General features: G+C 42.3%; 2 protein-coding genes across 2 annotated transcripts; one reads left to right on the top strand and one right to left on the bottom strand.

Annotated features, from left to right (window-relative positions):
• Positions 1-5,680: 5,680 nt before the first annotated feature.
• Positions 5,681-7,159, bottom strand: LOC148102707 (uncharacterized). The gene has a single exon (XM_087841264.1). It carries the CDS (start codon positions 7,157-7,159, stop codon positions 5,681-5,683), a length of 1,479 nt encoding a protein of 492 aa, XP_087697390.1.
• Positions 7,160-7,381: 222 nt separating this feature from the next.
• Positions 7,382-14,722, top strand: cxxc1b (CXXC finger protein 1b). The gene is made up of 14 exons (XM_006784718.3): positions 7,382-7,619; positions 9,136-9,251; positions 11,023-11,123; positions 11,232-11,368; positions 11,563-11,718; positions 11,881-12,027; positions 12,260-12,367; positions 12,463-12,641; positions 12,760-12,967; positions 13,058-13,168; positions 13,250-13,299; positions 13,383-13,479; positions 13,596-13,748; positions 14,120-14,722. The coding sequence occupies exons 1-14, from the start codon at positions 7,617-7,619 to the stop codon at positions 14,264-14,266; spliced, it is 1,713 nt and encodes a 570-aa protein (XP_006784781.2). The 5' UTR covers positions 7,382-7,616; the 3' UTR covers positions 14,267-14,722.
• The last annotated feature ends 899 nt before the right edge of the window (positions 14,723-15,621 follow it).

Genomic DNA, 15,621 nt, shown 5'->3' with positions numbered 1-15,621 from the left:
TCATATGCAGAGGAGGTCAGGAGAGCCGTCTACAGACGTATGTAAAACAGAGCGGAGGCTCAAACCAGCTGTCAAGCATGCTGGTTTAAGGGTGATGATTTGAGCTTGTTCTGCAGTAACAAGAGATAGTCACCTTTCAGCTGACAAACTCCACTGTATGACAATGTTTTCTAGAGTCAAATGTGAGGCCGTTTGTCCGACAGCTAAAGCTTCTCCTAAATTAGGCCATGCAACAGGATAATGACCCCAGGTACAGAAGCAAATGTACAGCATGGAAGCCCAGACCTCAACCTGACTGAAATGCTGTGTATAAAGGAATGCTTGCAACGCTTGAATTGAAGCAGCAGAGTTGCGGCTGCTAGTTGCTGGTTCTGTAAACTACTCAAACATAGAATGTTTGCGATATTGAACTAAAACAAACGCCTGAATCCTAAATTGTGGATATCCTATTGTGGTGATCGGAAATGTAAAACTAAATGTGATTCAGAAAGTTTTCCTTTGTATATATTACTTTGCATCCAGTGGTTAACATATACTAAAGAGCATATATTTTCATTATAGTCAACAAAAATTGGGACTAAAATCTGGATTTAGATACATTGAAACCTCTTCTTTATTTTGTGCCATGTACTGTCACATATGCTAAGCCTAATTCCACAATGATTGCCCGAGCCTATTCTTGTTAAATGATGAAAAACTCAAAGGCACGTTTGGGCAGTGGATCTGTGTCAAATCAGCAGCTTGCAAAACTAAATCAAAATGTGTGCTATTGATTCTAAAAATAGAAATCACAATAAAGTTCAACATTTACTAAAACCGCCATTCAATCATCTGAGAATCTTTACTCATGAAATTATAACGGTTAGATGAATTTATATGCAGTGATTTACTGATCAATGATAAAAGGGGAGATTTATGCAATAACAAAGACTGTCATGAAAAGTATTTGGCATCTGATCTCCTGTAACCTGCGGAGCTAAGCTGTTTTACCAGCTCTGCTCTCTGATTTTTCTTTTTTCTTTTATGAAAAAACACAAGTTGTCAAAGTCATTTGTTTGCAAATGTATTTCAGAAATATCGACATACTTTTTTTAATCAGCAGAAACTTTATGTCAGTAGTGCAAAAACCTGCACTGATCTGACCTCATTTCTTCCTCATCCTGATTCCTGACCTGGGAAGGGAGAGAAATATTTGTTTTTGTTTGTCTTCTTGTTTTATTTCATTCCTTGTGGGATTTGGATCCAACACGTAAAGTATGCATATTATGCACACACACAAACACACATGCAGCTATTACCCATTTCTTGTATTCTTGAATAAAGACATTGATTTGTCACAATTTATTAGCAGCCAATTGTTTTTATTGTTCAATTATTAAGAAAAAAGAAAAGGTGGGGGTGGGGGGATGTAAAGAAGAGCGTAAAGTAAAGGGAGAGAGGAGAAAAACCCCAACAATCCCCTCTGAGCAAGCACTAGGCGACAGTGGATAGGAAAAACTCCCTTTAAAGGAAGAAACCTATGACAGAACCAGGCTCTAGAGGGGGCAGTCAACTGTCGGGACTGGTTGGGGGGTGACTGTGAAAAGAGGGGAGGGAGATGGGAGAGGTGTTAGTCAAAGGAGCTTGCAAAGAAAAGCGTCTGGACTTCTTTAAGTTACTTGAAGACGTTTCACCTCTCATCCGAGAAGCTTCTTCAGTTTTAAGGTCAAATGGTGGAGAGTCCCAGATATAAACCTAGTGGGAGTATCCCCCCACAGAGGGACAAAAGGACCCCCTGATGATCCTCTAATCGCCTGAGCCAAGGTGTGAAACTGGGTGTGGGTCCCAATCAGCCAGAGTTTCGGGTGAGTTCATTGTGAAACCTGGCCCCACCTTATCATGCGAATTCCTGAGGTCAGATGGCCCAGGATGTGAGTGGGCGTTAAGGCGTCTGGGAAGGGAACTCAAAACTGGATTATAGATGGCAAAGAGTTGGTGTCGTAAACCACCGCCTCTGTTCAAAGATGGTCGCTCACAGTGGACATAGATGGCTTCTTTCACTCCTCTTTCAAACCATTTGTCCTCTCTGTCCAAAATGTGAACATTGGCATCCTTGAAAGAGTGTCCTTTATCCTTAAGATGCAGATGGACTGCTGAGTCTTGTCCTGTGGAGGTGGCTCTTCTGTGTTGTGCCATGCGCTTGTGAAGTGGCTGTTTGGTCTCTCCAATGTAGAGGTCTGGGCATTCCTCGCTGCACTGTACAGCATACACCACATTGTTAAGTCTGTGTTTTGGCGTTTTGTCTTTCGGGTGAACCAGTTTTTGTCTGAGCGTGTTGCTGGGTCTGAAATGCACCGGGATGTCATGCTTGGAGAAAACCCTCCTGAGTTTTTCTGATACACCGGCTACATAGGGGATGACAATGTTGTTGCGTCTGTCCTTCTTATCCTCCCTCGCTGGTGTCTGATCTTCTTTTCTGTGCCTCTTTGCTGACTTTAAGAACGCCCATTTAGGATAGCCGCACGTTTTGAGTGCTTCCTTTACATGTGTGTGTTCCTTCTTTTTTCCTTCAGGCTTAGAGGGAACATGTTCTGCCCGGTGGTGTAGGGTCCTAATTACTCCAAGTTTGTGTTCCAGAGGGTGATGGGAGTCAAACAGGAGGTACTGGTCCGTGTGTGTGGGCTTCCGGTAAACTTCGATGTTGAGGTTGCCATTCTCTTCAATGTGCACAGCGCAGTCCAGGAAGGGCAAACAGTCGTCCTTTGTGTCTTCCCTGGTGAACTTGATGTTTTTTATCCACAGCGTTAATGTGCGCAGTGAAGGATTCCACTTCTTGTGTCTTGATTTTGACCCAGGTGTCGTCTACATATCTGTACCAGTGGCTGGGTACTCTTCCTTTGAAAGAGCCAAGAGCCTTCCTTTCCACTTCCTCCATGTAAAGGTTGGCTACAATAGGTGACACGGGGGAGCCCATGGCACAGCCATGTTTTTGTCTGTGATAGCCTTCGTTGTATTTGAAATATGTAGTGGTGAGACAGAGGTCTAACATCTCTGTGTTAGACCTCGTCTCTGTGCTTGTCCTGCTAGACCTTAGTGCAGCATTCGATACTGTTGACCATAATATCCTATTAGAGCGATTAGAACATGCTGTAGGTATTACAGGTACTGCACTGCAGTGGTTTGTATCATATCTATCTAATAGACTCCAATTTGTGCATGTAAATGGAGAGTCCTCTTCACACACTGAGGTTAATTATGGAGTTCCACAGGGTTCAGTGCTAGGACCAATTCTGTTTACATTATACATGCTTCCCCTAGGCAGCATCATTAGAAGACATAGCATACATTTTCACTGCTATGCAGATGACACCCAGCTCTATCTGTCCATGAAGCCAGATAACACACACCAATTAGTTAAACTGCAGGAATGTCTTAAAGACATAAAGACCTGGATGGCCGCTAACTTTCTGCTTTTTAATTCAGATAAAACTGAGGTTATTGTACTCGGCGCTGAAAAGCTTAGAAATATGGTATCTAACCAGATTCTTACTCTGGATGGCATTACCTTGGCCTCCAGTAACACTGTGAGGAACCTTGGAGTCATTTTTGACCAGGATATGTCCTTCAACGCATATATTAAACAAATATGTAAGACTGCGTTCTTCCATTTGCGCAACATCTCTAAAATTAGAAATATCCTGTCTCAGAGTGACGCTGAAAAACTAGTTCATGCATTTATTACTTCCAGGCTGGACTACTGCAATTCATTATTATCAGGATGTCCAAAAAACTCACTGAAAAGCCTTCAGCTAATCCAAAATGCTGCAGCAAGAGTACTGACAGGGACTAGAAAGAGAGAGCATATTTCTCCTGTTTTGGCTTCCCTTCATTGGCTTCCTGTTAAATCCAGAATTGAATTCAAAATCCTGCTCCTCACATACAAGGTCTTAAATAATCAGGCCCCATCTTATCTTAATGACCTTGTAGTACCATATCACCCTATTAGAGCACTTCGCTCCCGCTCTGCAGGCCTACTTGTTGTTCCTAGAGTATTTAAAAGTAGAATGGGAGGGAGAGCCTTCAGTTTTCAGGCTCCTCTTCTGTGGAACCAGCTTCCAGTTTGGATTCGGGAGACAGACACTATCTCTACTTTTAAGATTAGGCTTAAAACTTTCCTTTTTGCTAAAGCATATAGTTAGGGCTGGACCAGGTGACCCTGAATCCTCCCTTAGTTATGCTGCAATAGACGTAGGCTGCCGGGGGATTCCCATGATGCATTGAGTTTTTCCTTTCCAGTCACCTTTCTCATTCACTATGTATTAATAGACCTCTCTGCATTGAATCATATCTGTTATTAACCTCTGTCTCTCTTCCACAGCATGTCTTTTATCCTTCCTTCTCTCACCCCAACCGGTCGCAGCAGATGGCCGCCCCTCCCTGAGCCTGGTTCTGCCGGAGGTTTCTTCCTGTTAAAAGGGAGTTTTTCCTTCCCACTGTCGCCAAAGTGCTTGCTCATAGGGGGTCATATGATTGTTGGGTTTTTCTCTGTATCTATGAAGCGCCTTGAGGCGACTTTTGTTGTGATTTGGCGCTATATAAATAAAATTGAATTGAATTGAATTGAATTAACAGTGTGCAAATCTGATCGGGTGTGAAGTTGGTCCTGTCCTCCAAGGAGTTGTCTTCTTGTAGTCGTTTTCTGACAGTCTCCACTGCCTCCGTGGTGGGTATGCAAGTGAAGAGAGGGACTACATCAAAGGACACCATGGTTTCATCTGGATCCAGGGTAAGTTTCTGGACCTTGTCAGTGAAGTCGGTGGAGTTCTTGATGTGGTGTGGGGTGTTCCCCACGAGAGGAGCAAGGATGGTAGCAAGGTGTTTTGCAATGTTATAAGTGGCTGAGTTTATGCTACTGACTATGGGTCTGAGTGGGACAGCTTCCTTGTGGATTTTAGGAAGTCTGTAAATGCAGGGTATGGCATCCCCTGGGTAAAGGTGGTGATATGTAAGGCGGTCAATGGTTTTGTCCTTTTCAAAGTCTTGAAGGCAAGCTATAACTTTCTTTTTGTAGCTGCTTGTGGGATCTCGCTTTAAGGCTTCGTAGGTATTGTTGTCACTGAGGAGAGTAGTGATCTTTGTATGGTAATCTGTAGTGTTTAGGACCACGGTGCATCTTCCCTTATCAGCTGGTAAAACAGTGATGTTGTGGTCTTTGCTCAGGGAAGCGACGGCCTTCTTTTCCTGTATTGTGAGGTTGGACGGAGGGACTTTGGCACTGGAGAGGGTGGCTGAGACTTTCATCCTGATTTGCTCTGCTTCTGTCTGTGATAATTTATTAATCCGTATGGCAGATTCTGTGGCTGTGATGAGGTCCACTATGGGCAACTGTTGTGGAGAAATGGCAAAATTGAGTCCTTTGGCTAATACTCTCTTTTCAGGTTCAGTGAGATTCCTGTCTGAAAAGTTCTTAACCCATTTCTCCTGACTGTCTTCAGGTGTGTTTTCTTCTCTGGGTTGTGTAGGTTCAGAATGAGGAGTGTGTGTTTTTGAAAGCAAGGTGTGAAATTTCCTGCGTTGTCTTTCTTTTCCTTTAGAGTGTTGGGCCCGCTGAGCCTTGTCCACAAACTTGTAAACCTCTTCTAAGATTGGAGAGGGTAGAAAGAGGTGTTGAGAGGTGTTAGTAGGTAAAGGGAGGGGGGGATTAAGCTGGAACAGAGGTGGGGGAAGACGAGGTGACATTGGCAGTAGTGAAAGAAGGAGTGTTCTTCCTCCAGAAGAAGCAGAAGCGTTTTTTCTTTTTCTCCAGCTGCTTTTCCACGAGCACCTTTTTCTCGAGGATGAGGATTTTCAGCTCCTCGATTGTTTCTGTGTTTTGCTTCTGCAGCTTGTTGCATTTTTTCTCCACTTCTTCTATTTCGGCTTGCTTTTCTTCCAACCTTTCTTTCAGCACTTTAGATGTTGCCTCCTGTTTTTGCAGTTTTTCATTTTCTCCTTCCAGCTCAGATGCTTTGAACTTCATTTTGTTGTAAAGTTCTTGCAGATTTTGGTTTTTCTTCTCAAACTCCTGGAGAAGAAGTTTTTCTCCTCTCTGCTTAATGACCAGCTGTTCTCTCTCTTGAAGCAGGTCTTGATATTTGTGCAGTGTCTCATCGAACTTTACCTGCAGCATCCTGTCGTTTTCCTCCAGGAGCTGGAGTTGGCACTCCATGTCTCCCTGCTTTCTGCCCAGCTGCTCTTTCTCTTGAAGGATTTCTTTATTTTGTCGCAGAGCTTCATCAAGTTTTCCTTGCAAGCTTTCATTTTGTTGCTTGATGCTCTGAAGCTTGGAATCCATTTCTTTTTGTTTGATTTCTTGTTCCTTTTTCTCTTGGAGAAGCTTCTCATTTGCTTGCAGTGTGCGATCAAGCCTTTTTTTGTCTACACTGTACATCAGCTCCATGTCTCGGAGATTGGAGTGCAGCCCTCTCTTCTTCATGCCGTCTTTCTTCTTCTCTTGGACAAGTTTTTCATTTTCTTGCAGAGCTTCATCAAGCTTTCCTTGCAAGCTTTCATTGTGTTGCTTGATGCTCTGAAGCTTGCGATCCAATTCTTTTTGTTTTAACTCCTGTTGCCTTTTCTCTTGGAGAAGCTTCTCATTTGCTTGCAGTGTGTGATCAAACCTTTTTTTGTCAACACTGTACATTAGCTCCATGTCTCGGAGATTGCTGTGCAGCCCTCTCTTCTTCATGCCGTCTTGTTTCTTCTCTTGGACGAGTTTTTTATTTTGTTGCAGAGCTTGATCAAGCTTTCCTTGGAGCTCCTGGTTCTTTTTGTCCATGTCACGGAGATCCTGTTGTTTCTCCTCAATAATAGCTTCCTTTTCTTGAAGCTGGTATGACAACTTTTTTAGTTCAGCGCTCTTTCGCTCATTTTCCTCCATCAAGAACTTAATCTTCTCTGTGTTTGTGAGCGCTTCATCCTCCATTTCTTCCAAACGCTTTTCCTCTAGTTCTACTTGGTCACACCAAGGAAGAGAGGAAAGGGAAGAGTCTAGTGGCTCATCCCAGGGAAGAGCGTAGGGGTCAGCTTCTTGTCCCTTTGGATTTGTTTGAGACATGTTGGGTCTGGATACAGTTACAATTGTAAAGGATCCAAATATTTCAAAAGGCTTTTCTGGCGAACGGTTCAATGCTGCGAACATCAATGCTGCGAGAAACGGACTAAAAGTCGTTGCTCTTCACCCCTATTTATGGGTTTTAAGGATCAAAGGATCAAAGGATCAGAATGGTGGTAAGATTCTACATGTGTGTGACGTCATGATTCTGTAGGGTTGTCACATGATATTTTTGGAGGAGGGCATTTTTCAACTTGGACAAATTATCAATAAAGTTTCAATTTCTGTTATTTTCCCCAAAAAACGTGTTGTCGTAATAATGTTTTCTACTATAATTGGTGCCAACAGATGGCGGCAGTTTAAAGTGTGTTTTTACTCTGCCCAGGCTGCTACCATAGAAGAAGAATGTAGACCAATAGTACTTTAACGATGTCCGTTGATCGTTTCCGTGTAAATCTTAGCATTGCGTTAGCCGTCAAGCTAAAGGTTTAGCTTCATACTGCCATATTTTCAGAGTAACAAAATATTTAAACGGTCTCACATCATGGTGAGTATTTGAAAAAAATGTTTATTTAATGTGAAGCCTGTGATGTGGAAAGGTTAGCAAGCGTAATTTTGCCTATTGTGTTATACACGGGTGCTTACATCCGAGTAGTGTTGATCTTTTCTAAGGTCCATGGGTTTATCCAACGAGCAGCTAAGTCACCGTTATATCTGTAATTTTGTGTGCAACGTCTTAATGCTAAACAATCCCAAATCAAAGCAACGAAGCAAAGACTAAACAAAAACAAAACAAAACCCCCCCCCCACAATGCTTTTTAAGCTCTTTCTGCGTTCACTGCCTCTGCAAGTGTCAAACTCCCTCGCTTTAGCTGATGCTAACCAACATTTGCGCTTACGGTTCGTATATAAACACAACTGTCAGCCCTTCACTTTTGGTGCCGACAACATTTTGAGCATTTTCTACAGTTTGTGAAATGATCGTCATTGGCATTACATGCCAGTAGTGTTCGCTAGTTGACTTTACCGGGGATTATATTTATTACAATGTTACTGCGTGGAAGTGATCATAGTGTATGCTTATGAACGTGAGTGGTAGGTGTTATTAGTGCGACTTTACCCTTAATTAGTTTTCCCACCGGAAGTAGAGTTGTTTATGCGACGTGATTGCTAGAGCAGTCCCAAACAATCGATCGCGTTTATTAACAGACCAATACTCTCCAAACTTTTAGGGTAAGCTAGAATAGAGATATGGTTGCAATAATACGAACAAGAGCGCAACAGCATATTGATAATGGCGAACTCCAAAGACATGCGCGGGGTTAGGTTAGTTGGCTGTTGGTGTGAGTGGTTGTCTGAGTCTCTCTAATAACCCTCCAACAGCCTGGCGACCTGTCCAGGGTGTACTTTTGCCCTATGACAGCTGGAATACAACCTGAATAAAATAAGTAGGAGAAAATGAATGATGTTTATGAACTGTAGTTAATGTAGTCAGACAATAAGTTACCGAGCAACAGGCCACAAGTCTTGGTGCAGAATCATACTAAGATTTAAAAAATAAAATGTTGGCTCAAGAGTTGGGAGTTCGCCTTGTAATCGGAAGGTTGCCGGTTCGAGCCCCGGCTCGGACAGTCTCGGTCGTTGTGTCCTTGGGCAAGACACTTCACCTACCGCCTACTGGTGTTGGCCAGAAGGGCCGATGGCGCAATATGGCAGCCTCGCTTCTGTCAGTTTGCCCCAGGGCAGCTGTGGCTACAACTGTACACCAGTGTGTGAATGTGAGAGTGAATGGGTGGACGACTGGACGTGTAAAGCGCTTTGGGGTCCCTAGGCGGGACTAGTAAAAGCGCTATACAAATACAGGCCATTTACCATTTACCATTTACCATTCACTGGTGTTTGAAACAGTATACTGTCAGTAAGACTGGAGCAACTGCACACAACTGGAAACTAATAACTAGAGTAGTTAAGTAACATTTTGTTACTGCATCCATTCAGCCAGGTATAATTAGCATGTCTACATATATGTAATTTCTAATGTGGTCCTATGTGGTATGTTGTAGGACAGTGAAGTGTCTGACACTGACCATGTACCAGTGCCTGAGAACACTGGTATGGAGGGGGAGAACGCACCTCTTTACTGTATTTGTCGGAAACCAGACATCAACTGCTTCATGATGTAAGTATATATCAGTTTTATATTTGCAGTACGTGCAGTAGGGGTGGGCGCTAGCTTCAGCAATGTTATCAGAAATTTTTTTTTAAAATGAAGATCTATTTCGAGAAAACTACCAATAATGATATATCCACAGATATAGAAAACAATACTGTAACATTTTATTGATGCTTGCAGTTTGGAGGCAGCAGTATTTGCAAGTGTAACTAAATTCCAGGCATTTTCCATCCTTCTTTTCCTATCAGCTTTTTTGTAATTGTCAGTGTGAACCAAGGTGTCAGCAACAGCATTATAGTGCAAAAGTAGTGACCCAGCATAGATCAAATGTAAGCACAAAAGTAGCCAAGGTAGTGTTTTTCCTGGAAATTTTAAGTGAAAGGATAAAGTAACTGCTTACCACTTTAGTTTAACAATGATTAATGAAATGTAACCGTGTAACTCATCACCTACACCATCCTCCCTATTCTGAGATTTTAAAGAGTACTTGGGTTGTTTAATATTTCCCCTAACTAACAGGGTTGCCAACTCGCAGCAAAAAACATAGGGACAAACTTATGACAAACAAACTTTAGTTGTTCCCCCGTGGGGAAATTCCTCTCTGCATTTAACACATTCACTCAGTGAAGCAATGGGGTGCTATTGAGCAGTGTGTAGGGACGGTACCATAGCCGTTTAGGGGAATTGAACCCCTGACCTTCCGATCACAGGGCCAACACTTTACCTACTGAGCTATCCCTGTCCCAAAGACCCATGTTTCCGCCCGGTTACGGACCGGGGACCTTTCGCCTGTGAGGTGAATGTGACAACCACTACACTACGGAAACCCTGAAGTGATGTCAGGGCTGGGATGTTTGCAGCAGTTTGCAACAGAAAAGCCGATCAGCCTATCATTGATCAGTTTTATGATTTCAAGTAACAACAGGAGAGGGAGGAGGAGAGAAGAAGAGGCGGTCGCTCCATATATCGGTTGTGAAGCTTAGCGTGGGAATTCTTTACAAACTTACACACTTGCTTTACTTCTCTGGGATAACTTTCTCGGAGATGAAATGCCGCTTTGGAAGCACATAGCGGCTCCAAATGCTCAACCAGACCACCGACAGGTCTCACACACCACAGCCGCTCTATCACATGATGCATAATCCTCCGACGTGCTAAGGTCAAGAGCTGGGTCACGCCATGTCGCAAGTTTTGTTAGATGCTTTTGTGATGTTTAATGGATCGGGTTACATTTTTTATTTCTCTCCGATATCCAATCCAATAATTTAGGTCAGTATCGGACCGATATGTAATATCGGATCGATCCATCTCTAGTTTTTACCCAGATGCTTAAAGCCCTTCTTTTCCCTCATGTAACACCAACGGTAATTTCCAACCACTGTTTCCTGTTCCCGACAGACGGTATAAAACTAGTGAGTGTGCGAGTGAGGCCTGGGGGAGTCATTTGTTTACATCTGGGCCACGCACCACCAGCTGCTAGTATCTCCTCCTCCATAGCCTTGTTGTACGTGATGTGGGTTCTTTTCGCTCTTATGCGGTGAAAACATGTTTGTTGTTTTCACTTTTATTGGAAAAAGTGTTCTTATGGTTTTTTTTTGTGTGTGTTGCTATCTTGAACATTGTCTTTTTAGATCTAAATTTGTCTTGGTCTCATACATGATATGACATTTTTATGTCACCTCAAAATTTATACCCGTATTGTCATGTTTAATATGGCACAGAAGTATTTCATACATTAAATGCTTGTTCATTAAATGCATTTGTTTCTCGGCGACAGTGGCTGTGACAACTGTAATGAGTGGTTCCATGGCCACTGCATTAACATCACTGAGAAAATGGCGAAGGCAATCCAGGAATGGTACTGCATGAGATGCAGAGGTGATGATAAAAATTTTGTTTTTACTTTAAAAAAAAAAAAATTCACTCTGGTTCTTTATTTGCCTGGAAATTAACAAGATTCCTCTTCCTTGTATTTGTGATCACCAGAAGAAAACCCCTTGTTGGAAGTAAAATACAGATCAAAGAAAAATCGTGACAAGGAACCCGACTCTGACAGAGGTGAAAGACAGTACAGCACTCCAAGTACTCCAGACTATAGAAGTGAAAGGCGGCGTGGATCCAAAGTAAGTTGTATTATTGTGGTCATTATAAGCAGAGATGGATTCGCTACATGAATGGCTGGGGTTGGCTGATCTTCCTCATAGTCTTATGGAGTGATATGTAATTTAGTAAAGTCTGTACATTTTTTTGCTTTGAATTTCATTGTTTGTTTTCCAGGATGTCCTGGCTCTTATTGCCTCTTGTTAATTTCCCCCAGGTAAAGCGTTCAGTGAGGATGTGCGGGGAATGTGAGCCTTGCAGGAGGACTGAAGACTGTGCTCAGTGTGATTTCTGCAAGGACATGAAGAAGTTTGGAGGCCCCAACAAAATCAGACAGAAGTGCAGGTTCAGGCAATGTGAAGTGCGAGCCAGGGTAAGTCCCTTTAGCTCCATAATGTGTTAACAGTGCCTCATATAGTGTAATAGTATAGTAATTACACATTAACGTGCAAGGGACATCAAAAGTAGAGTGTAAATCAAAAGGTTGTTTTTTTGTTTGTTTGTTTGTCTAAATTCCTATAAATCTTGTGTTCAGAAAATGCTGCGTGTGAAGGATGAGGAATTCTCTCTGAGAGAAAGGAGGGACAATTCCCACCACAGACGGAGGCGGTACTCCGAGGACTACGACAGCGAGGCAGAACTCTACCAGCAGTACAAGACGGCAGGACTGGACGACAGCATGGTAGGAGAACGATTCACATTACGCTGTTGCATATTCAATTCAGTTCAACTCCATTGTATTTATATAGTGCCAAATTACAACAATAGTTGCCTGAAGGCGCTTCATACTGTAAGGTAAATATTAAAGAGAAAACTCCAACAGTTAGATAGCCCCATATGAGCGAGCACTTGGCAACAGTGGGAAGGAAAAACTCACTTTTACATGCACTCACTCAATCACTCCTCTTATGCAGGCGTGGGCCAGTGAGGACGAAGACGAGGTGCCCTTCAGTCCTGTCATGCGTAAGAAAGCTATAAAGGTGAAGCATGTCAAGAGACGAGAAAAGAAGTTTGAGAAGAAAGTAAGGCTGGTTTTCTCATAGAAAATGTTGATATTTTAAGAGCTGCCGCGTGTTAAAATGGTAACATCTGTTTTTGGAAAAAAAAAAACATTCAGAAGGAGTCACGTCGCCACAAGCAGAAGCAGAAGCACAAAGACCGAAGCAGGCACAGTGAGAGGGGGGATTTGCGAGATAGCGGAGGTCAGCGTCAGTGCCTGGGACCGAACTGTGTGGAGGGAGCAAGACCCAACTCTAAATACTGCTCTGAGGACTGCGGCATGAAGTTGGCCGCCAAGTAAGACTTTCTTTTTGCTTTTGTTGTTTTCTCTCAACTTACTGGAAAGCGTTTGGAATTTTCTTTGACATTTTTACTTCACTTTTTTTTTAAGTTTTAAAATCTTTGTTCTTGTCAGCCGGATCTATGAGATCCTCCCTCAGCGCATCCAGCAGTGGCAGCAGAGCCCCTGCATTGCCGAGGAACACGGTAAGAAGCAGCTGGAGCGGATACGCCGGGACCAGCAGAACGCCCGGCTCCGCCTCACCGAGATGGAGCGACGCTTCCACGAACTGGAGGGCATCATCGCCAAAGCGAAGCAGCAGGCTGTTCAGCAGGACGAGGAGGTGAGCGCACGTCTCAGGCATTGATTGTTAATTTGAAACTGGAGATGAAGAACAGGGAACACCTAGATTTGGTTTGGTTCCTGTTTGCAGGTAAATGAAGGCGACAGCGAGGACACAGATCTGCAGATCTTCTGCGTGTCTTGCAGTCACCCGATCAATCCAAAAGTGGCACTCAGACATATGGAGAGATGCTATGCAAAGGTGATCATTTCTTTCATTTCTCTTGATACTGCTGCAAGCTCATTCTTTTCCTAAACACTTATTTTTCTGATTATTTAACAGTATGAGAGCCAGACCTCCTTCGGGTCAATGTACCCTACAAGGATAGAAGGGTTAGTGAAGTTCATTGCTGCCTTTAAGTTTTTTGAATGTTTCTGTAGTTGGATGATTTACTAAGATGATGTTTTTCTTGCAGTGCAACCAGGCTCTTCTGTGACGTGTACAATCCACAAAGCAAGACATATTGCAAGAGGCTTCAGGTTTTGTGTCCAGAGCATTCCAGAGATCCAAAGGTCAGAAAAACAGCTTTCATGGTGTAAAAGCAAAGAAGTGGCAGCGGGAAGCCGCTAAGTATAAAGTGAAGTCAATGTGGAGACTTTAATCTGTCTTTCTTTTGATCGGTTCACAGGTGCCTGTGGATGAGGTGTGTGGGTGCCCTCTAGTGAAGAATGTGTTTGAGCCGACAGGAGAATATTGCAGAGTCTCCAAAAGAAAGTGCAACAAACATTACAACTGGGAAAAGCTCAGGAGAGCCGAGGTGGACTTGGAGCGTGTCAGGGTGGTGAGTTCAACTTCACGATTGATGTGGTAGTTAGGAAAGCTTGCACAGTTCAAACAAAGTCGAAGAAAGTGATGTGTCAGATCAGGTGAGATGTTGGGCAGCTTTCTGGGGAATGCAGGTAATGGACCCAAAACGGTCTGGTTACAGCAGATTTGTTTCGGCTGAGTAGTAGAAATGGGTGGGGGTGGGGGGGTCGCCTTTACATTCACCTGTGCAAATTAAAGGAGTTAAAGTAGGCAGAGCAGTAAAAAGTGGAAGATCCACAGCTCAATCCCGGGATGAGACGGAAATCTCTTTGTGACTTTGTCATTTTAAATAACTAACACTGGCTCTTCCACACTGGTCTGTTTCTTTTCCTTCCCCCCACACAGTGGTACAAGCTGGACGAGCTCTTTGAACAGGAACGTAATGTCAGGACTGCTATGACCAACAGAGCTGGTCTCCTCGCTCTGATGTTGCACCAAACTATTCAGCACGACCCGTTGACGACCGATCTCCGTAGCAACAAGGATAGGTAGTCAGCTCTGCTACTGTTGGATCTGTGGATCGCTGTACGTTTGGGATGCACCGATTGTGAAATTTATGACATCTTGTTTTTTTTTTTTTTACATTTGATTCCATAATGTGTTTCAGGGAAACAAAGAAATCTTCACAATTTCTATTTCTTTAAATTTTAAACAGAAACATCATCCACCACAATCAGTAAATGTGTCATTTGCCAGGCAGAACAGCTGGAATTAACATGTTGGTGCACCCATACTTTGCATAACATGTGTTTTGAGAAATAATGGGTATAAACATTAACAACCAATTTTATGGAGGCTGATTTTCTAACTAGATAATTATTTTAAAAATGTGCGTATGATAATATATATTTTCCTGATAGTAGTAGATGAAGTACTGCTGATTGAAAACTGCTCTTTTTTTCTTTTCTTTTTATGTTTACCCTGAATAAACACCTGAAACCTGTTGTGTATGAGGTGTGTGTGTAAGAGTGTTACTTGTTCCTTCATTTCCATACTTTATGAATGTGACTATCAAGGTTTATAAGAATGATATAATTATATTAATGTAGCTTCACTGAGAATGTTTATGTAGTGTGAAGTAACACATACATACATAAATAAATGGATATAATGAGAGGAAAATAAAAGCTGCAGAAAGACTGCATTGGGAACTGAAACTCAGGGTACTGCAATGCAGATTGTGTCCTTTAAGAAGAGTACTCACACTTAAACACTAATGACTCACCTCAGTTTTTTACATGTGCCAACTTTTTCACACTGGACAAAAACAAGCACCATTTTTGTAATTGTACACATTTTATGTTTTTTACTATTTTTTGTGATTGTGTGTATAGCACAATTCCTTTTACAAAGTTTTTGCATTTAGGTTTTCCTTCTGAAATCCTACTTCAGGCCAGAAGATGTTGAAATCCAATCCAACTTTATTTACAGAGCACTTTAAAAAATACATGATTGACCAAAGTACTTTATAAAAGAACAATGATAAAAGTTAAAAATGAATAAATTAATAGTAAAGCATGAATAAAACAGACAATAAAATATCCCATAAATAAAGTTAAGGACAGAAAGAAATACAATATTGTCATACAATAATTAACTAATGATTTTTAAGATGTGCTCTTGTAAATTCCCTGAAAACACCGAGATTATGTAGTGCCTCAAAAAGACGTCACAATGTAATCTAATATTTAATATTTTTTTAAAATCTGATTTCAGATCGGTCTCTAACGCAGCACTGTTAAAGGGATAAGACGATGGCTACGAAGATGACACTTTCGGGATGAGAGGCATCCCTCCCTTCCGTCTTTTGTTCAGTTCTCTATTTAATCCCGCCCCCTCCCACCACC

Source organism: Neolamprologus brichardi, chromosome 5 (assembly GCF_056152115.1).
Source record: "Neolamprologus brichardi isolate AB-2024 chromosome 5, ASM5615211v1, whole genome shotgun sequence".
NCBI classification, from domain to species: Eukaryota; Metazoa; Chordata; class Actinopteri; order Cichliformes; family Cichlidae; genus Neolamprologus; species Neolamprologus brichardi.
The sequence above is the reverse complement of the archived record's forward strand: the minus strand, read 5'-3'. Positions and strand labels throughout refer to the sequence as shown.

Coding starts and splice junctions, on each gene's coding strand:
- LOC148102707 (XM_087841264.1), bottom strand. CDS start 7,159: ATGTTCGCAGCATTGAACCGTTCGCCAGAAAAGCCTTTTGAAATATTT.
- cxxc1b (XM_006784718.3), top strand. Junction 12,642..12,759: donor GGCATGAAGTTGGCCGCCAA/GTAAGACTTTCT, acceptor TGTTCTTGTCAG/CCGGATCTATGAGATCCTCC. Junction 12,968..13,057: donor CTGTTCAGCAGGACGAGGAG/GTGAGCGCACGT, acceptor TCCTGTTTGCAG/GTAAATGAAGGCGACAGCGA.